At 31.2% G+C, this 24,055-nt stretch overlaps 1 protein-coding gene across 1 annotated transcript in view; it reads right to left on the bottom strand.

Annotated features, from left to right (window-relative positions):
- Positions 1–1,848: 1,848 nt before the first annotated feature.
- Positions 1,849–24,055, bottom strand: part of LOC105329299 (limbic system-associated membrane protein) — a 43,002-nt gene continuing 20,795 nt past the window's right edge. Inside the window, exons 3-9 of the mRNA XM_066088863.1 lie at positions 23,225–23,373; positions 18,097–18,301; positions 15,937–16,065; positions 13,431–13,559; positions 9,133–9,426; positions 5,249–5,410; positions 1,849–2,541 (exon numbers count right to left, since the gene is read on the bottom strand). Coding sequence (XP_065944935.1) covers positions 2,441–2,541; positions 5,249–5,410; positions 9,133–9,426; positions 13,431–13,559; positions 15,937–16,065; positions 18,097–18,301; positions 23,225–23,373 — 1,169 coding nt within the window. The 3' untranslated portion in view covers positions 1,849–2,440. The remainder of the gene's footprint in view (positions 2,542–5,248; positions 5,411–9,132; positions 9,427–13,430; positions 13,560–15,936; positions 16,066–18,096; positions 18,302–23,224; positions 23,374–24,055) is intronic.

Raw genomic sequence — 24,055 nt, 5'->3', positions numbered from 1 at the left:
AAAACATTCATGAAATACATTTTTAACTGATAGCATAGAAATCACTGTTTGAGAACTACTTATGTAAATTACTCGTAAATTCATATGCAGTGAATAGGTGTTGCATTTAGAGGCATTTAAACATCACTGAATTTTAATGGAAAAACACAGTAGAATGTAAATATATGTTAATGAAAGCACAGCTATTATTAGTTTAACACAGCAAATTGATTTTTTTTATTTCAGTCCAAAACGGACTCTTGTTACCACATGTTATTCATTCACGTATAAGGCTTTTTATTGCTTCCGTTGGTAACGGAAGACCCTTAAAAAAAAATGCATCCTCTTATTTATTTGGAATATGATTTTAATACTTATATACTATGATTAATAGACCTAAAAATATATTATTTTGATTCATGTATCCATGTTTTTAGATAAGTGTAAATATGATTAATTGCAATAAACTTATCTTAAACTCTAATATAAGTATGTGGAATAGCGAGATAATATATAAATTATAAATAAAAAAAAAGCATGACATTGCATATCGGATTATTTCTATGAAATGCTGAAAAATTTAAAAGAAATATATTATTGCTGTATTAATGTTTACTCATGATTCTTTTTCATCTTTTTTGTTTGAAACAAAAATATTTATATTGAAATTTAGCGTTTATTCGTGAAAGATTCGCAATTGTTTTGTAGCGAAATTTACGCGTCTGTACGCGACGACGCTTTGTGAAAGTTACGCGTTTGTTTGCGAAAGTTTCGCATCACAAAACGCACGCGTTCTATCACAAAAGTTTCGCGTTTATGCGACAAGGCAACACTAAAACATTAAAATGTTTTGAGAAAAGAAGATACACAAAAGGCTAAGATCATAGTAATTGATACTGTTTAACAGAAGGATATAACACACCAAAAAAAAAACCATTACTAGATAATTCAAAGTAAAATATTTTTGGCAACTCTAGGTAACACTGTGGTAAAAATAGCTTCACAGTCTTCATCATTTTAAGAGAAATATCAGTTTACTGTTGCATTGAAATTTAAAGATATACAACAACTTGTAATGCATAATTTTAAACTCTATAAACTGCAACGAACGTTTTTAAAAAAAGGCGTAAGATTTCAAGGTGCAAAATATATAGTGGATGTACAGTCGGTTCAAGCATATCTTTTACAACATACACCATAGCATAAGCATTGAAATCTCATAGCATAGCATTGAAATCTCATAGCATAGCATTGGAATCTCATACCATAGCATACAATCTCATAGAATCGCATTCGTCATATCATACCATAGCATACCATTGCATAGCATACAACATTATTTAACTCGGTTTTAAATGTTTTATTTTTAAAAAATAAATGTTCACATGATAGATTTGTGGTAAACTTTGGCTTCTTAGTATTTTACTTCAAAATGTGTGGAACTCTTCTGTGTATGGAGGCGTTTTTGTTCAAATCTCATAGCATACCATATCATAGCAATGCATACCATATCATTAAGCTCTTCATTGCAATTCCCCATAGCATAGCATACAAATCTCATAGCATAGCATACAAATCTCATAGCAAATCATTAAAATCGCATATCATAGCATAAATTGTGAAAGATATGCATGAAATGACTATATCGCTAACTGTCAAATCTTCATCATCATCATCATCATCATCATCATCATCATCAACATCATCATGTATAGGGAAAAGGAATGTATTGTTGTAAAAGAAAATTAACTTACATGCCAGTACGCAACATGCAAACTCTTATAGTGAAATAGACATTGAAAAATAAATCAACAGGCGATACATGATAGATACATAAGAATGAATTAAATAATTATTGACACACATGTATTCAAGTCTTCATTTTATTTGCAATACACGTCGTGGACACGTCACATATAAAATTCAAAAACCTTTGAAAGGACTTCAGCTTGGACACGATTTGATCTCAAATTTTTTCAAAATTTATTTCTTTAGATTTTATTGTCTATAATGGTTAATATGGATGTTTCTAATGCTTTGTCAAAACTTGAAAGTCAAATATAGAGTTACAAGGAGTTACAGAGGTTCTTTGGTTTGTAAACAAAGCTTGAGTCTTGTTGTTTACGTATGCATTGTATTGGTATAAGTTTCACTCTAATGTTGCTTTTCGTTGATGATAAAATTATCTAGATTTTAAATTATCTGAAAGTTTTGTCAAAGAAGTGATATCTTTTTTTTATTTTACAATATTGTAAACAATTATAAGACTCGAGCTTTGTTTACATAATACCGACCTCTTTCCTCTGTATCTCGCTTGTAAGTTAATTTCTAGCCTTGAAATTTTGGTGAATCGTTCAAAATACACTAATAAATCATTTAATATCGAAAAACTAAAATATCAAATTTTCCATCTCAAATCGTGTCCAGGTCCCTTTAATTCTGAATTGAATAGTTAGATACATCATACATTTACTAAACACCAAAGAAATAGAAACAAGTACGGCTGTTGATGGTTGTATTTACTATTTTGCCACTCTACTGATGCTGCATTACGTCGTGTATCTGAAAAAAAAGTTACACACTGCACTAGTTGTGGAAAAGACAATTTATATATTATTTATTACATTCAATTAAACACATAAAAAAAATTCCCCCTATTGCAACCATTTAACGAAATATTGGTGGTTGCATACTCTAAAGTACATCAATATGAGCATCTACTTTTCTACATTGATTTTTTAAAATACTTGTTTTTTTCCTATTTCAGGTAGAAAGATAAAAGATTTTTATTTATATCCTTTAAAAAAGTCTTATTACTTAATACATGAGAAAATCATTATTCCTTCTTTAAACTTTAACTTATTATAATAACCTATTACAAAACACGGGTTATGACTTCTATGGAACCCTTATATGAATTGCCAGTCCCCTTTTCCTGAAATCAAATAAAAGGTCACATAGTCTTAAGGACATTTTGTTCAACAAGTGTTTAGACATTTATTACCGTTCTTTAGATATATAAGAAAGAACGTTTAGGGACCGATCCCTTATCTCCTTTAAAAATAGATTTGTAAGCGTTTTTGAGATATCTTAGGAAGAACCTTTAACGGTTCCCTTATGGGGGCCGTTTAACGTAGTAGTTTTGATGTTTGCATCAATATTTGCATATTTTCTTCTATACTGCTTTCAGTATATTTATCCTTTTTGCTATATAGGTGATCAACGTTTTGAATTTTGGACTCCTCCCTAAAACCCTAAGTACGTAACACATGAGAAAATCATTGTAGTGTTTAGGGATATAAATGTAAGGTAACATTTTTGCTTTTATAACCTATCACCAAGTTTTCCTCGTTAAAGCGATATAGATAAAAGATAAAAGTTGGAAACGGAAGACCTCAATAAGAAACAATAAAATCACTATAAGATCTATTAAGACACCCCCCCCCCCTTCCAAGTAGAATCATACATAATTTCAATGCAAAAAATGCCATAAAAGTCCATAATATGCAATTTTGATAATTGTATGATAAATATCAATAATGCAGTTGCATATTGTGCTCAGAATTTCAATTGAATTTAATGCAGTTACAAACAGTTAACGGTACACTCATGGTACAATTGTATTATGTACAATTATGTACAATTTAATCTCATATACGTTGTTTAGAATGAATTTTATTTAAGTAAGAGAACTGATTTAACACACAAAATGCAATATTTTGAAAGTAACCTTCAGTAAAATAATACTAGTGCCACTACAGGTTTAAGAGTAAAAAGTACGAATAACACCTCCGAGTTTTACTACATTCTTTAAATTTCTGGCATAAAAAGTGCCTCATATTCAAATAGAAACTGGAAATAACTTAAGTTAATATTGAAATATCATTAATTATTAATTTTCATCAATCGTAAGAAAATGATTTCCATTTTTACCAGTTTCAGCTTACATGTAAATATTTACTTTTTTCTTATTTTCCTGACTTGTAATATGTGGGTTGAATTTAAAAAACTTTGGACTTTCCATCTTGTTTAAATTTCATATATCTACTTTTTGTAGATTTGATTACGCACCAACCAACTTCATATCCCGGTGAACTTTTTAACATTGCTGTTTATTACTTATATTTACGTTTGAAAAAGACAAATCGTCTAGAACTGTTAAAATCACTGAGATTTTAAGTTTACAATAATCCAAGCGATATGCTTGTGCTATGATCATTGTGACGTCATGAAAAAGTTCATACAGAATTGAACGTTTTCGCCTTCTATAGGTTCATACAAGAAAACATATTTGCAAATGTAAATATTAATGGTTGGTTATATTACAACAAGGCTATGAATTTAAAACAGTTACTTATTTTTAACTACACAATGTTTAGAAAATATTAAATGAGGAGTAATCTCTATAAAGAAGACTGGAAAATAACATAAGGTTAATAAAGTCTTCAATATTAAATGAGGTGAACTCTTCATACACAACACGGTAAATAATATGTCTGGTTCAGTGCTGATTCTTATTTTTTGGAAATGCGATTCTTAGAATATCCGGGACCCCATAATAGTTTCAAGAGATAAGAATATATATGGGATAATGTTTAACATCTTTTCCAGAATGTCGATGCTGCAATAAGTGATAATTAACTATGCATACATCATGATATATTGTAGATCTAAATTGTTCACATTATGTCCTTTGGACCAAACTGGGGCCCCAAGACACACACACACACACACACACGTTTACGTCAAACTGGAACAAGGGGGGAAATATGCTCTTAACAAAGAAAAGAGGACAGAAAGACGGTCGAACGAAGAGTTAGACTGATCAACATGCTAACAAGGCGCTGACAATTGAAAAATAATCCATTAGTATTTAGAACTTTAATTTTGACTCCTTTTTAGACAATTTTCATTTATTGGGTCAATACAAATCTAATTGATCCCTCAGATCGGTCTTAGCTGTTAGTCGTATATATTAATTTCCACAGTCTAACGCATAAGTATTGGGTGTGACTGCTTAATTGGCACGTGATCATAACATAAATGTCCATGATCATGTTTTATACTATACTAAGTAACTTTATTATATGCATCAAAACTTTGCAATGCTCGATACATTCAAACTCAAAATAAAAAAAAAAACAGTTATATCTTTTAACAAGGTAATGAGAGTTAACTTACTTCTAACAATATATGATAGACTAGAAAATTAGTAATATATTTCGTGACTTTTAAAAGGATGAATTAATCTAGGAAAAAATGCACTTACCATGCATTATTCTGGTAGGAGTTTGAAGTACCCTAGCTTTTTGGCGATGGTAACTTTTTTTCGCTCCATCATTAAAGGCAGTTGAAAAATTGAAAACCACAGTCTTCGGGTGACTGATGTTTTTTGGTGGAGGTTCTGGTGTACCATAAACACCATCTATAGCTGCAAAACAAATAATAAGACATTGGTAAAATGTATCCATATAATTTAGTAAACATTTATACATTTATATTTACATCTACCAAGTATGATTCCCTCTATTTCTTACGAAAACTCGTAGTTTATTCATAGCTCTATAGAAACAGCCAAACTGAAATCTACACGCTCCAATTATCGATTGGTCAAAATCTACAGCGGCTGAAGCTTACAAGAAAATGACAGGACAGATATCGACACGCCCTGTTTATTGATTGGTCCAAACCTATAGCGACCTAGGAAAAATCACGGACTGCACGAAATAATCATGACGATGTCAGACTCAAAGTCTCACAAGAGACGATTTGGCTGTTTCTTTTAGCTAACTTACTTACGTACATTAACAGTAATTTAGTGAATTTTACTTACTTTTCCTAATCGATTTAACAATCAGCTTAAAGAAATATGTTAATATAAACAATAAAATGCTTTCTTTGATGATTCATTTGGGTTATGAAGGTAGTGATCATTGCAGAAAAAATTTACATAACCCGCTAACGCGGGTTATGTATTTTTTCTGCAAGGTCACTACCTTCATATCCCGAATGAATCACCAAAGAAAGCATTTTATTGTTTAAGTAAAGTCAATGTCACTAAATGGATTATATAGTATTGCAATAAAACTTATTTGCAAAATTAGACCTTTGAAGATATTGTAAAGTCTATTATGGATAAAACAAGAAATGCTTCTGAAAGATTTAAATCTATAAAAGGGTGTAACGAAGAATATTGACCCGGGTTAAAAAGTGACCCGGTGATCACTTTCCAACGTTGAATATTGAGACTACATGTATTAAATAAAGACCCAGTCCGTTGAAAATTGACCCGCATCGTTCAATTTCGATCATGAAACCGGTTCAAAATTCAACAGTTTTATAGTAGTATTAGCTGGATAGGTGTACAAATATAAATAATAAATAAAAATTTACAATTTGTCATACTGTTCAAATTTGGTTTTACATTCTCCTCTTGTAAACTGAAATTGTGATATTGTTCATTGCAAGTTTTCTCGATAGGTGTTAATACAAAATTTACAGTATGACATATTATGATTCTTGGTCGTGCATCTCCATGTCCTCGGTATGTTAAAACTGTGATTATATATCCCACATAGTAAATAACAAATTTACAATATGACAATACGCTAATAGTATACTCTTTATAGAAGTTTTCCTCCAACATTTCTAATTACAGTATTTCATAGATGTTACAGATTTGAGACATATTGTACATGTTTAATTTAATGCATACTCTTTCATGAACAATAGTGTATAACTATATCTATCTTAATAGCCGATATTCTTAGCTTACAATCGGACTGAAAACGCACTCGATGCTCGCAACAAGAGCCAGTGTAACATGCTCTTGTTTTTCTACAGACCCTAATTAGGGCTTTTTTGACTTTCGGTCTAAAAAAATATATTGTTTTTTTCTTCTATTTCAATATTGTTCTCGACATATTTTCGTCAGTGATTTTTTAAAAACAGTTTAAAGCCAATTTTTTCTCAGTAATTCAATACACATTTGTATGTACATTTCTGCCCCGAAAATATTCCGAAAAACATCAAGGACGCTTTTATATGAGCTAAAATTGGACGCGATGAGGCTAAATCAACCATTTTTTTTTTACAGAAATGCTTAAATATGTGTATCTATTTCCTTAAACCTAAATAAAATTAAACACACAGATAGATTGATGAAAATAAAAATTACTCGATTTTGTGTTCGTTCGATGCCTGAATTCTTAAACATATTATTAAAACGAATGCAGAGGACATCAGGGTTGGCTGGGTGAAGATGACATTTTCATTGTTGACAGAGGCTTTAGAGTCATTAGAGATGTTTGCACTGCTTGAAGATTTAGTCATCCATGCAGAAATGCTTCGCTATTTGGAGAAGGGGGGAAACAAATGAGCACTGGTGATGCCAATAATAGCAAACTTGTCACAAATGTGAAAAATCTAAAATAAATGTTATTGATGCACCATATCATATATATACAGATACTGGCAAAAAGTATATCTCTGATTTAATCCTTAAACAGATTATTTTGGGTAATTGAGGTATCCGATGCCAGAATCAAAATGTGGCGATGTTTTGGCTGTAGTTTTACTTCAAACCAGATTCTTTTCATCAGAGATTGTGTCAGAATCGTATGCACCTAGTAGAATAGGTTCTGTCCACCTTTGAGCGAGAGTCAAAGTGTAGCATAGAGGACGAGGCAGACACAACAGAAATGCTTTGTATAAACAGGTACTTCTATTCGTATTAGCATACTCAGTAAATAGTTTATCTTAAAACATGAAAAGGTGACTCGTAAATCTTTTAATATTTCACTGAGCATAACTCGCATAAATGTTTTTAAATAACATTTATGAACTTGATATACAATGTAAATGCATTGCTTGGTTGTGTTTTTTAACTAGAAAATATTCTCCAACGAGTCATTTAACAGAACAAATACATTTATATAATAGTGTTGTGTTGTGCATGTACTATGCCTAAATAGTAGTCACGGTTTGATACTCAGTGCACGAGCCGGAGGCGAGTGCACTATGTATCAAACCCTGCCTACTATTTAGGCATAGTACATGCACAACACAACACTATTGTTATTATTATGCCGACTGTTGAATATACTGACGTGCTTTGCTATATTTAAGTAGCCATGACGTTCGAGTGTTGACAAGTCCCTATAAATTATCACTGGAAAAGCAAGCTTTTGGGTTTTTTTTCAAATAAATCAATTGATTTGATTATTTAGTTAATCAACAAGTTGTTGTACAAAAAAAATTCAACAAATGTTTATGTTCTTTTCAAGAAATGAGAGACGTTTGGCCTTACCGAGAATGTCTAGCAGACGAAATCTCATTGAATTTTTTTTCTTGTACATTCTTTATCCAGCGTCATTTAAAAAAGCGTTTTTGTGATTCTCATGTAGAATTTCTTTGAAAAATGTTCTATCAATTTGTTCAAAAGTTTATAAGAAACTTGAACTTTAAAATTACCGTCAATAATGAAGTGTTTTTGGAAAAATGATTAATTTTAATTGCTTGATGTCAGTCGTGTATATCTACGTTTTATATATATAAATACTGTTAGTTTTTATAACGGCTAATTTAGCGTAGCGGTAATGCGCTGGGCTTCAAGCTTGAAAGGTTTTAGCGTCGTGAGTTCGAATCCCGCTGTCGGCGCTTGAAAGATTTTCGTTGAAAACAATTGCCGTGTTCTATTTCGGCATAGTATGCTTACGCTATATAAATCCTTTGATATGGGCATGCGACGAAGACAAATATTATAAATCTAAAATATTTAATACTTTAATTATCTTTATATCAGACAAGCAATTTATCTATTAATGATTTGAGAGAAAATACAGTAGAAAATTAAGCATTCACGACATTAAAGTTTTAGAAAAGTCGAAAAAGTGTTAAAACTCGAGGTATTTTTTATTTCAGGTATCATATGTTGTTTGGTATAATAAAATGTTTATTGCATAAATGGTTGAAAAACATGAAGATTAGAGAATAATAAAACGAAAATGTGATAAATGAATTGAAGAGAGATATATAGTGCGGTTTAAAAATTAATAAAATTATAGGTCATCTGAAAGAAACATCGAAAATAGTATAATTGTATTTATGTGAAGCATAGAGTAATTAATCTCTAAATATTAACTGTTAACTTACGAATGAGTTGCATCATTTCCTGGTCTTTGCCTAAACGATTACTTGCTTCGCATATGTACTCTCCAAAATCACTCCAAGTAAGGTTTTGAATTCTAAGACGAAGGACAGTTACGTAAATGTTCTTTTCGTAAATCTCTGGAGTAATTCTTTGGTAGCTGTTCGCTGTGAATATATGATCTCCTTTTCTCCAGTTCACAATAGCCTGTGGTGATGCTGAAATTTCGCACTGAATAATGGTTTCTTTTCTTAAGTCTTGCTTTTGTTCCTTATTGAGCACTTGCACTTCAGGTTGAACTACAATGTAAATATAATTCAAAAAAGTGAAAGTTGATATCACACTGAATAATTAATCACAAAAGAATTCCAAAGTTTCTATTTCAAATAAAACTTTCTAGATTCAAAATGTAGTGATATGAATCATGACAGTTTGACTTCGTAAATTAGAGGTAATTTATAATAAAATTTGTTTCCAACGTATTTTAATTAAGAGAAAATCATAGTTTTATTTTTGTTAATTGAAATCGGTCCATAATCCACACAAGAATATATAGATTCAAGAAAAATCTTTTGACACATTTCATATACTAAGGATACAATATTTTTGCAATCATTAAATTGTATAAAACATATCAAGCATGTTTCTCCATAACCAAGATCATTTTTAATGACTAATAGAACCATTTTAACAAGAGCTTGGACTTTGGGTAGATGTATCAAACAGCAATGTGACATAGGCCTGTCTATTTTATTGCTGGCCACCCAGCCATGGCTCTTTGAAATCAACAAGATTTGTCTGGCTTTTGAGTTAAGACTACGCAATCGATGCATATTTCGCTTAAAACCGCGTCTATTTTTACTTGTTTTGACGCAAAAAATAGATAGTTACGACCAACCAAAAGTCCAAGGTCTTGTTAAAATATGGTTCTAAAATTATCTCTATGATTAAATCTGACGTATATGCTTGTATATAAAACTTTAGTGATGCCCGCGCAGTAATCGCTGTTATGCAAATGAGCCCAGCTCAGTATGGGCGTTTTAAATTACCGTTTTCCAACACAAGAGTTGATATTCGAGTACATACTTGTCATTACTTCCACTTTATCGTACGTTAAATCATTTTAGAGTAACAGAACAAAGAGTTGAAGCACAAGAATTGAAAAAAATCAAGATTAGGGCAAGGGGAGGGGGGTGATCTATATGTTGTTTGATCTTTCGTCGAGTTAAAGGTCAGTTACTGTATAACCCTCATAATTTAAAAAATAAATAGTGTGGTATTTATTGTGTCGTGATATATATTTTGAGCGGTATCAAAGTTCGTTCGCCTGGGTCCGTTCCCCTTAGGGTCAAATACCACTATTTTTACCACATGCTCATTGATAGAGTCACAAACCACTATTTTTACCCCATGCTCATCGACCAAGCAAGTAGTTTCATTCTCAAAATGTATGTATTATTTAAACTATTCCCAGGGATGCTAAATGGGCAAATTTAGTTCCTTTTAGGACATGGATCAAAGGTTTGAAAAAAAAATTACAGACAGGAAACAAATCAGAAAAATACCTTTTAAGGCACAATAGAAGGGGGGTGTAAAGAGGCTAATGTTTACACAAAGATGATTTTTCATGAAAGGGGTTATTATAGGGGCCATATCTCAGTCCCCTCCTGATTAATTTTCCTGTAGTTTGGATATGTTGTTGGACTAGTATTATTTTATATATAGGTATGCTGTATTTGAATTGATTTGAGTCGATGGGAGTTTTAGGGAATAAAAAGGAAAAATAATTGTGGTCTGTGTCCCATTAGGTCCGATTGCTCCAAGTGTCGTTCGCCCAGTAATTGTTCGCCCTAAACCTAGTTTGATCCTTTTTGTAAATAAACCACCTCAATTTAAGTTGGCATTTATTTCATTTACTGTTAACTTTTTATAGATAAACTATTTTTCTTTTTATGACTTGTTCTTTAAAAAAATTACATTTTATGATTTTCTTTCACTAAAAAGACGTGATAAGTTTAGTTGTTATATTTAATGTCGTAAATTGTTGTTTACTGTTTCGTTGTTTTTTTTAATGATTTGTTTGATGTTTTTAAACAAACAAAAAATTGAGACATTAATAACAAAGCCGTATTTGTCCTTTTAGAAGCTAATCAGATAATTACCACTTATTCTGTCTATAAAGAATTTATATATCCAAGCACATTGTCAACACAATCATTTTATATTTAAATGAGATCTATAAGAAGATGAAACTATATCTTTAAATTTAATTGATAGGTGTTGTTGGGTTTAGGGGTTGAATATAAATAGATAGGTTATATGTAGAAGTCGTGCGAGGCAATTTACTTTGCGAAGAAGACTTTAAACCCCTACCTTTTTACCTTTAAATATTCATTTATAGTATTTCTTTCTTAAATAATAATATCCAAATATTGACCTGAAACTATATACAAATACGGCATTTTTCCAACAGAAGAAAAATCTGTATTGATAATCGGTGTAAATTGCCACACAAACTATATCCCGAAATATACATTAATTAATGCCTTATTTAGGCGGAGAGTATTCTTCTCGGGGCATACCCTAGCCTCCCAAGTAATCGGTAATCAGAACGAACTACCTCCAACTTAAAAGGTGTATTCGCCGTTTTAGAATTTTAAAAGAAAAAATTGTTCGTGTTTTTTCATTAAGCTACAAATTATAAACTTCTGCAAATTATACAGTTTAAATCAAACACATTTAAAAGTAATGAATATAAATTCGAATTAATTTTTTTCTGACTGGGTTGGTCAGTAAACGCCTATTTTTAAATATTAAAATTCATTATAATAACTTACAGGATGAATAAGATATCACTAAATAAATAGGTTTCATATCTATAACAAAGTGGTAACTAAGATGGCCATCTTGAATTTGATGCTTAGCTTAAAATACTTAGGCTATAAATATTAGGGCTCCACAATTAATAATATCGGTATTCTGGTATTTTCGGACAAAATATCGTATCGTGATACATTTTTTTAATACCGGTATATCGGTTTCATTGATCGGGCTCGGTATATCGTTACGGGCTCGAGATTCCTTAATTACATGTATGATTTGAATTAAAATTGGCTGATGCATTTGTAATTATTAGGAAAGTCGGGGGTTTTAATATTGTGACTGTTCAAAGAGCTTCCCTAAAGCCAAAACAATTTTGCATGCTGATTTTCTCAATAAAAAATTTCAATTAGGCCTTATTGCAGTTGCAATTATGTGTCCCTGCAGGTTGACACATTGTCAAACCATTCATTTAACATAGAAACTGTAATAATTATTAAATTAATTGTTGCACATTATTTATTTTTTTTAACCACCAGATCAGTGGACTGCCTTAAATGCATTTTACCTAATATACCTAATCATCTTATTTTTCATTTTTTTTTAAAAAATTCAAACAGTTTATAAATTACAACATAAATGTGTATTCTTTTATTTTATACAGACCTATAGTGCGAATGAATAATGTTTATAAATATTTCAATGACAGTCTGTCAACATTTAAAAAAAACAAATTTTGATTAAGATAAAATGTTGCAATATATAACGCAATACATTTCAAAATATCGCAATATATCACAATTCAAAATTTCCCCTAGCTCTAAAAACTACATATGTGTCAAGCTTTCTTTACAAGGTTTCTTTTCAATTATACCAAATCATTAATAGAGCGGGTTTAAAAAGTATATCAAATCCATGTTGCGAGCACTCGTGGAAACGAAATGATAATCAGAATGACGTCAGAATGATTCTTCTTATTTGCATGAAAAATAAATTTATCAACCAACCACGATAATCGTTCACAGTTGGCGTAAAATTGTTTAAAATGTCGTCACTATTTCACGAACAGAAAAGTCCGACATGTCATATGAAAGTTAATAATAGTTAAAGAGGCTGAGTGGTCAATAAAAAGCCAACCATATCCTTGATAAATCTGTAAGTATGATAGTATTGGTCATGAACTATTGTTTAGTAAAGAAGAAATCAATATTTTTCCATATATTCATACAGAGGCTTTTGTCTAAAAGAGGTAAATATCAATAGCCTTGAAATAATATTGTATTAAATAAATAATATAACATATTAAATGATATATAAAAATATGAACACAAAGTTTTCATTTTTTAAAAGATTAATTAAGAAGGGTATATATACCGGTAGCATTTAGTACTTAAATATAATGTCCGTTTTTTGTAAACATTGTAAACAATTTATCGAACAAACAAAATAAGGTGATATTATAAAATAGTTCATTAATACATACAATGTACGTTGATTGAAAACACTCTGGAAACAGCTGGGCCTACTCCATTGAATGCATGACATGTGTAAGTTCCACTGCAATAACGGGTGATGTTGTGTACCAATAAGTATGGTCCTTGCCGTCCTATTGCTAAGAGAAAACGATTTTTTTTCAAATGCGCATTGATTAATTACCATAGTATAGGTGATTAGAGCATAACCAAAGGCCAACGGGCCACATCGCTCACCTACAACAATACCAAACTGACATTACTCTGATCCAGCTTTAATAAATCAAATACTAAATATCTGTACAATCTTACAGATTTTAAAAAAAATATGTTTAGCACATCTTTTTTTACATTAAGTCCAAAAAAAGTGAAGTTTTTTTGTGGTTTTCTTCAATATATTCCTAAGTAAAAAAATTACCACTGTGACCCCCACCTTACCCAAAGGGATAATGATTTGAACAAACATGTTAATACGGTACCTGAGAGCGCTTCCACATAGGTTTCAACTTATCAGCCAAATTCACCGGTATTTCACCCTGTATATTCCTGCTAAAAAAAATTGCCCCGACCCCTATTGTGACCCTTCTCTCAGGGATCATCATTTAAACAAACTTGATTCCAAACTAGTTGGGGATGATTCCACATAGGTTTCAAAGTGGGGTGTCTATTTTACTCGGTTGGTCAGTCGTTAATTGAAAGCTTTCGTCAAGCAGTGGTCATTAGTACTGGATGAATTAATTGAAACTGTGGTCCTTTTCAAATCAAAAAATGCTACTGCAACATTCATCTTATCTTAAATTAAACAGCATTTATAAACTTCTGATAAGATATACTAAATGTATTCTATTTAAAATAAATTGAAAAGTATTTTTTATTTAAATATCGGGTAGATATCCTGTCTTTCCCTTATTTTCTGTGACGCTTACACATAAATGAGCTTTATATCATCTCAGACAAATCAAATGTGATCTGTTACACGGTAGGTAATTTTCCATGCTGAATCAATAATCAAAGATTAATGATTATAAAAGCAAATCCCTTGAGATAATTATTGATTTGCTTATATTTTTTATTATACAAACATTTTAATTCAATAAATAATTGGCTAGAAAAAGCACAAATTGGTCTCAAGCACGTCTGTCTATGTAAATCAAAGAAATCAATTATGAGCCGCTTCAAAAATTCGACAGGGACACCGATGGAAAAAATGTAACCTACGGAGTAAAATGTCGAGAAAGATAAATGTCACTAATATTAACATTCGTAGCCCAAAATCTGGAGCGTAAGGAAAAATGATAAATAATATTTTAAAATTTTAGTCGTTGACATCCGGGGAGGGGGCTAGTTGTAACTTTTTCTGGTAAATGATTTTTGAGAGAAGAAGGTTTTTATAGATTTTTCCTAACAAATTCTTACATAGAAATTTGACACCCATTGTGGCCCCACCCTACCACTGGAGATAACATTAATGATTTGAACAAACATGAATATACACTACGTGTTCCAACACTCAGATTTAGTACGCAAATATTTAATCAAAAAAACTTTCAATCAAGAATTTTGTAGGCAAAAGTTATTGATGTACACACACTTTAGATGATTGTTGATTTAATTTGATAAGGCGAACCATCGAGAAAGACATCAAAATTAAGATTATACTTCTATGGTGCACATGTTGATAAAAAAAAAATTGCATTCCAAAATGTAAAATACAAAAAATGGTCTTCATCGGATCGTACACGGTCGGCCTTTTAAACAATACATGTAACAGTATGTAACTGGACACAAGAAGAAAATAAAGGAGTTTTGAATCAAAACATCATAATTTATATATCTGCAGCTGTACTTTGGAATTAAATAATAAGGCTTTTTGACGAATTTAGATGAGCTTATACATTATACATTTATATGCATATTGTACGATGTATTACACGTAATATCGACTTTCTCAAGTCGTATTAAGAAACACTTGTGTAACAACTTTACGCAAATTGTTAGCATCCTTCTTTTTGTGCAAGTTTGGGCAGAGATTTTTAACCTCTTTTTTCCTGCATGAACAAAAATTCAATCACCATTGTTGTCCCATATTTTTTCTGGGGGCATGATTTATACAATCTTGAGTCTTCACTACCTGAGGATGCTTTACAAATGTTTTGGCTGTTTTTATCCACATGGTTTATGGAAGATTTTTTTATAGATTTTCTTTTTATTTATTCTTCAGCTTTTTTGGTCAAATTTCAAAAACATATATCCCCTGTCTTTAATTTTATTAAGCTTAACTCCCCTTCATTTAAGGATGCTTTAATCCAAGATTGTTTGATATTAGCATGTGAGAAAAGTCGAAAATGTAAATTAGTTTTCAAACTTGCGGACGGCAGACAACGGACAATAGGTGATCAGAAAAGCTCACTTGAGCATTTGGCTCAGGTATTCTAAAATTACATTTGTTTGAAAATAGCACCTTTAATCAATGTTAAATTCATAAATAATTTTGATTTTCCTTTCCATATCTCTTACCTTCTTTTTCTCTATACCAAGTTATTGTAGGCTCGGGGTAGCCAGTGGCATTGCAGGTAAGATTAGCTGTTTCTCCCTCTTTCAAATTCCTCTTAACGTTGTTTGTTTCGTGGGAAATAGTGGGTTTTACTGCAATTAAATATACTTTTTTTAGCCAAACTAACTGATTTGAAAGCTTTTTCTACGTACATAAACAGGTTCTTTGTGATTGTTGAGGTGACAGTCATTGACGTTGCATGGCTTTTATCAATTTAAGTTTTTTGTTTAAAAATTATCAACACTCAGATTGGCTGGGCAAGTGCAACAAAAGTTTCACAGGTTTTACGGATACGTGAGTACCATAGCCTGTAACAGGATCTTTCAGGGAGACATGCTGTTCTGTAAGGTCAATATTTAATGATATTTAGAGTTTTATTCAAAATGTACACAACATGGATAGAGATTATTGTTACAAGTATATCGTATAGAAAATGAAACAGGATAAATTTTTGCGTATTTAATAGAAATCGCAAAAAGGCAAAAATTAAATCATCGTGAAATTTACCGGATAAATATAATGTCAAATACTTTCTCTATAAGCAATATTTATGGGAAAGTACAACAACCATTACCCATTTTTTTCTTACATATATAACCGTTTTTTTCTTCCGTCATGGCCCACATATATCAAAACCCCATAACAAAAGCAATAATGTGGTAAAAGTTTTAAATTAAAAAAAAAAGAAAATAAAAAATTCAATTTCTTATCACTTTTTGTTGAATCTCTTTAAAGGGACATGGTCACGATTTTAGTCAAGTTTTTATTGTTTACAATGCTTAATGAATGCATTTTTAATTAAGGGGCAGTTGCGGAGTTAAAAGCAAGATACAGGACCCACAACTCATTGTTATGTAAATAAAGCTGTTTACATAGATTCAACATGCCGGTAAACAACCTTTTTTCCAGCTGATTTGTCCATCTTTTTAAGATGGATTCATTTTAAGCATCAAGAAACAGTTTCTAAGGTTGAACACGGTTATGTTAGGTCTTAAACTGGAATTTCACTTCAACATTCAATATGTTAACAAATTAAAGCTTTGTTTACATTGCAAAGAATTGTAAGCTTTTTAACTCGCTATTATCTTAACAAATGACACAAACCTTTTGGTTGCCTTTCAAAAGCCTTACTCAAGCAATGTAAACATTGAAGTCGGAAAAATATCGTGACAATGCACTTTTAACCAAAACGGGCATGCATACAACTCAAAGTCATTAACTTATATAAGCTTGGTGTCTTATTATATGCAGTTTCTGAGACCTTGCTCGTAAAAATTCTTCTACTGAGAACAGAATATCGATATCACGCAACCGGAAGTGAGATTTGACGAATTGGTAGATATTTACAGTCCGTTAAACACATTAAAAAATCATTTAAACTACTTTACAAAGGAGTAATATTTATGGGAAAAATCAACAAGTAAATTATCCATTTTTTTCTCTTATAACCGGAGGTTGACGTTTTTTTTTTTCGTGCAACCTACATATTTTAAATCTACAAATTAAATACAATAATGTGATGCAAGTTTTGATTTTAAAAAAATGTTTAAAATTTCGTTTTTTTAATCATTTCCTGTGAGACCAGAAATTTTTTATAGCACATTTTTCTCTTATAGCACAAATTTCTCTAGTACATTCTGCTAGTTTTTTTTTTGTTTCCTATACCAACCTCGAAATGATGTACATAACCCTTTTCTTAGAGTTTCCATAGTACTTCTTATAAAAAAATTGAATAATAACGCCAAACCATACTTTGTCACGCGACCGCGTAAAAACGACGTCAGCGGCATAGTCTTCTTTATAATGTCTTTATTTTAATAATGTTAACTCAAAGTCATCTTATGAGTATCATATTTCTATTTGGGTAGAAAATCTATTGCAGAATCGTTTTTAAATGATTTTTTTCTCCTACAAGAACGCTTTTCCTCATTATGTTCAATGGAAATAAAGAAGTTATAAAGACATTTTAAAATGGTCCCTACTAAAAATCGAATTCATACCTTTATGTTATTTTTTTAATTGATTTTGATAAAACTTTTATAACTCTAACTTATTTAAGATTTTCATGAAAATCAGTGATTCGGGTCTGTCGTCCTTTAATGGAAGTTAATTCAAATACTAACCATAAACTTCCAAATAAACATTCTTTTTACTCATTGGTTTCGTATTTAAGGAACAGATGTACATTCCCCTGTCGTAGAATTCTAATTCTCGGATCTGAAGGTTCCAGTCAGGAATTCTAGGTCGTATGATGGACATTCGAGTATCGTCTATGATACGTTTTTCACCAATAGATATAAGTATGTGTTTCGGACTCATCCATGTTATCTGAAAAAAATGCAATTAATGTTAGTCATCATGTCTGAAGTAAAAATATATATATTCGAGATGAGAGGTAACCAATGATGCAAAGCCGGTAACAAAGAATGTTACTAATTTATGTAAAAACAAAAACATCGATCTCGGTCTAAATGTCTTTGAATATTGAATAGATAATAAGCCACGAAACGTTAACAGCCGTTTCAGCAAAGAGATCATATCATAGAGGTAAGTAGTTTAGTTATAACAAATAACATAGTTACTCTCCTTCAACTGCAAGCATTATGAGAACTAAAATGACCCCAAAATGCATATATCAATTTCACACTCACGCTATAATACCTTCAACAGAAAATATGTAAAAAAAAAAATTGACGACCATTTAATCAACAAACCACAGAAAATACAAATCCAATATAAAAAAATAATCTAATAAAATTAGTATATTAAAAACAGTATCTTTAATGAAATTATTTTAAAATATTTCATAAAGTCAATTAAAACATTATCGACATGTAGCCATATGTTGGAGAAATTAATCGCATAAAAAGAAAAGAAAAAAAGCTCAACTACAATTTCCCAACTCAGTACAGTGAAACTCTCAATACCAGTACCCCTTAAAATTAACATTAAAACATCCTGGCCAGCTCTCTCTTAATTTTTCGATATAAACTCTAACATGTAGAAAACATCATCGTCTAAAAATCAGACACTGGCCGTTTTTTTTTTATCTTAAAACAAGAACCCCACTGGTCATGTAACTCACCTTTACACCAATAGTTATAACTGATCTGAAAAGCTTAAGCCGTATCAAATACAAAATATCTAGACAACTTAGTAAAGTATCTTGTTATAAATAGTTTCACATTTTCTTAATTATAAGTCTATTTTGAGCTCTTTTTGATGTTCAAAGGACTATGTGCGGTATTACACATTTCTCGCCCCAAAAGTTAAAGTTCTATATTGAGCTTAAAAAATAAGGTTAACGAGAATTAAAATCATGTTGAAAGTAAGCGTGGAATAGGTTATTACCACAGTGAGGTCATAGTGTAGAAATAATGTCATGAAGATCCTTTTATTTTGATAAGAACAAACTTTCTGGCCAAATTGTTTTCGAGAAGATTTTTTTGTCAAATAACTCCTATTAAACGCCTATGTAAAAATTCAATCCCCATTGTAGTGGTAAGCTCCAGTCAATCACAAAGATAATGATGTGAACAAAGTTGAATCTACCCTACATAATGCCCCAGAATGCTTCTACATGTACACAACAGCTTGGCCAAATTGTTCTAAAGAAACCTAAGATGTTTCCACACAAATATATATTTTCTGGCCAACAGGACTTCGAAAACAAGATTTTAAAAGATTTTTCTCTATATCTTTCCATGTGTCCCCACCCTACCCCCTGTGATCATGATTTGAGCAAACGTGAGTCTTAAATACTTGAGAATGCTACTACGCTAGTCACAAATTTTCTGGAAAATGGCTGAAATTTGGAAAAATACCGACAATTTTTCAATAATTCTATATTATCTCATCTTTAAAGTGACTTGACACTGCATATGAACAAATTTGAAACCCGTTCCCCAAGGATGGATTGTGCTATGTTTGATTGAAATAAGCCGTCTGGTTCTAGAAAAGAATAGGAGAATGTTAAATGTTTACGACAACAACGCCAACGACAACAACGACGGCGGACCGACAGATTTTAAGTATTCGACTCAGGTAAGCTAAAACATGTGGAATTTAAATTCAATTTATTTACCCATATAAAACCGGCCTAAAGACAGGAAGGCAGGGACACCTCTCTGATTTACGAAATGTATGAAAACTGGATAGATGTATAAAGCCTTTGCTTCATTGGTGTTGTGTAATTAGCCTGTCATAATCTTGTTTAAATGAATGATCATGAGTGCGTTTATGTTTTAAAAACTTCGTTGATTTTTTTTTTTACATTAAAATATCATATTTTAACTACACTAGCACTCAAGTTGATTCAATTTCCATAAATCGAACGTCGATGATACAAGAGCTATATGTTGAGATAAAGAATTCCTATGTAACAGCGCATACATATACCAATGATTACTTATCTACAGCCGTCATATTTCCCATACACAATCAATTATATTTAGCCAAATTGAATGTTTAAAAAAAAATTTCTGTAGATTTGTATTTATCATCCGTATTTTTATCTATAAATGCAACAATTTGATACAAAATGTATACTAGTTATAGCTTTGTACCGTTCTATTTCGAAATTTTTAGATATGAAACTCCTAAAAAGTATTGAAAACTCGCATATATTTCAATATTTGAAAATACTCTAAACAATACATATAAAGAAGCTTACTTTTTTGACATCATATCCTAGGATCTAATCATTACTGGCAAATCCTATTGTTCTATGCATCAAAGTTGACAAAATTGTAAAATGACCTATAAAAAGTGACATAAGGTCACTAATACTCACTATGACCTTGATATGATGATACAAAGAAATTAGGATGCTAATACATTGTAAAATAATTAAAAGTAGTATTGTATTACTATAGAAGAAGATTTTTAAACATATTTCCCATATACTTATATGAATGACTTTGAACCTATGTTGGTGACCTAGTATTAGTCCTGGGGTTCCCGGTTTTAAAAATTTATAATCTACGCTATATGAGCATGCTTGCATATTAAATTCACAAACTTAAGCATTATACTGCTTGAGAAGATTCTTAAAAAGTTTTCCCTACACATTTCGACGTTAAACTTTGAACCCATCTTAGGACCGCAGTATTGGTTCAGGTTTCTGGTTTAAACAATTATAAATCTATATTTACTTGAGAATGCTTCCAAAGTAATCTCACAGATTGTAGCATTGTAGTTCTTATTGGATTTAACATTTTCCCTCAATATTTTAATGGTAAATTGTATACCCCTCTTTTGACCCCAGTATTGGTGCGGGGGTCACAGTTTTAACAATTTAGAATCAGCACTATCTGAGGTTTCTTGTGTAGTAATCTAACAAACTGCACCATTATAGTTGTTGAGAAGAAAATGTGAAAACATTTACATATCTCAATGTTAAACTTTGAACCCCTCCTGGAGCCCCGGAATTGGTCCAGGGCCACGGTTTTAACAACTAAGAATATACAATTTACATAGGATGCTTGCATAAAAACCTCACAAATAGTAGCATTGTAGTTCTTAGGCAGAACTGTTTTAAAACATTTCCCTATTTATTTTTGTGTCAAACTTTAGGGCTCCAGAATTGATCCGGGGTCATGGCTTTAAGAATTTAAAATCTACAGGGGGATTTAGAAATATACACTTTTTAAGGATGCTTGCATAATAATCTCATAGATTGCAGCATTGTAGTTCTTAAGAACAATGAATAAAAACATTTCCCTGTTTCTTTTTTTTTGATAAACTTTTTACCACTCCCTGGGTCCAAGTATTGGTCCGGAGGTCACGGTTTTAAAAATTTAAAATCTACAATATATAAAGTTGCTTGCATTGTAATCTTAATTGTAGCATAGTAGTTTTTTAAAGAGTTTTTAAAAAACATTTTCCCTATATAAGGTTCTAGGTAAACCTTTACCCAGTATTGGTATGGGGATCACAATTTTAACAATTTGAAAAAAATCTTTACTATAGAGATCAGCTTTGGTGTAAATATTGGTATTTCTGGTGCAGTGGTTTTTGAGAAAAATATTTTAAAGACGCACAGCCGGTTTTCACTGTTTCATAGTTATCTCCCTTATAAAAAGGGTTTAGAATTCCTTTTCAATAATGTTTTGATTAAGTTTGGTTCAATTTGGCCCCGTGGTTCTAGATAAGAAGAGCAAAATGTAAAAAGCTCACTCAAACCTTCGGTTAAGGTGTGTTTAAATCTTAAGGGGCGCTTGTTTACTTTAGTATAATCATCATTGCAACCATAAACATTTGTGCGTTGGTCTTGTCAGTATTTCTCGTAAAATAAAACACCTTTATTTTTGTCTCGAAATAGATAAACAAAAACAAATACACGTTAAAAAATAATTCCTAATACTATTAAATCAACCAGTTTGAGGTGTAGCATGATATATTATGGTTAGATATTTTGAAAAAAGAATGTTTGATCTTATTTAAATCTTATAACTTGTACTGGCTTTAAAAAAGTACAACATTTATTTTTCGCTTATTACATAAATAGATTGAACAGATATATCTTTTCCTTGTATACTGCCTAATTATAATTAAACCTTGGTAATCTAGCACCCACTGTAAACCGGCCATTTTGTCTGGTCCGGTAGCCTTTCGGTTTAGTTTCACAGCAAAAATGATAGGATCATCAAGTACTTATCAGCACTTGCCAGTATCTTTCCAAGTTCTTTCTTCCATAAATTTCAATCATCGTCCTTTTTTAGAATATATGGCCATCATTTTAACAGTCTAAGAATTAAATTCCCTTTAAACAAGGTCACTTTTTGTCATATTTGATTAAAATTAGCAAAGTTGTTCTTGAAAAGAATTTGGAAATGTAAATATTTACAGACGAATAAGACACATGGATATACAAAAAAGTGAACGAGCTCTTAGCTAAGGACAGATGAAAAAAGAAACGGACAGAATGACTACAAGACGGGTCGAAAATAAAATAACCCCCTATAAATTGCAACATGGGCTATAAGAGTTCAAGATTATGAAATATTGCTTAAACAAAATATTTATATAGTAATACAATAAAAAAAAACCCATTTTTTAATGAATAAACCACTTAATTAAGTTAATGTTTATCAACTCAAATGAGAATTCTCATTCGAAGTGTATGTTGGTCATATGTCAATCACATGACTTCCCTTGGAACCTGATTAAATTAAGTATTTTGAAATCACTCATAAATGCAATCTCTTCTTCTAAGACCAATTCAGTAAAGACAGTTATCTTAAAACATACCTCCTTTGACGGATCTGAGTTAGACAGGTCGACAGAGCATGGCAATATTGCTGTAGTTCCGGCTACAGCACTGATGTTTTCGGCTGACCCATCAAAAGTGCGGATGTCGTCTTTGGATGTAGCATAATCAGCAGCAAGAGAAATGGAAACTAAAATCATTTAAAATCCATCATAAATCTTTGTGCTTTTAAAATATAAAATATGAAGGGATTTGGCTGAAAAATACAACTACTTCTAATAAGAATAATGTAAACAGTGTTTGGTCTGTACATGCTGGACGCATGAATTGTACAGTAAAGCATATTGATTCCAATATCCCTTTAATGCCACATTAACACATTAAAAGGTCAACGTATTGTACATATTACCAACATTGGTTCAATGTTGGGTCAACGTTGGCCAAAGATAAGTTCAACAATGCTGGTCAAGTTTGTCTAATGTGGGCTTAACAATACAAAAGCAACAAAAAAAATCTTGATTAACTTTCTTGTAAAGAAAATAACAGCCGTCACTGTACATTTGTTATAGCAATTAAACATATGTTCATCTGGCTAGTCTATAACAACACTCTTATTCTTAGTTCCGGAAATTGAATAAAATAACAAAACACTGTGCTGTGTTCATTCCATTCGTTGATTCTTTCTTGTTTCTTCTTCTTTCATGAAATAGCAACACGCATTTATAACATACTTACAATGAACGCACACCTGTAAGTGGTTGGAAAATTCAGCTCGAATTTTTACCTGAGGTAACCATGAATGGGATATCCAGAAACAGCTGACCATTAACAGTAAAGAAAATTTTGTAAACTAAAATCATTTTCAAATTCGC

The sequence above is a fragment of the Magallana gigas genome, chromosome 6 (assembly GCF_963853765.1).
Source record: "Magallana gigas chromosome 6, xbMagGiga1.1, whole genome shotgun sequence".
In the NCBI taxonomy this organism is placed as follows: domain Eukaryota; kingdom Metazoa; phylum Mollusca; class Bivalvia; order Ostreida; family Ostreidae; genus Magallana; species Magallana gigas.
The sequence above is the reverse complement of the archived record's forward strand: the minus strand, read 5'-3'. Positions and strand labels throughout refer to the sequence as shown.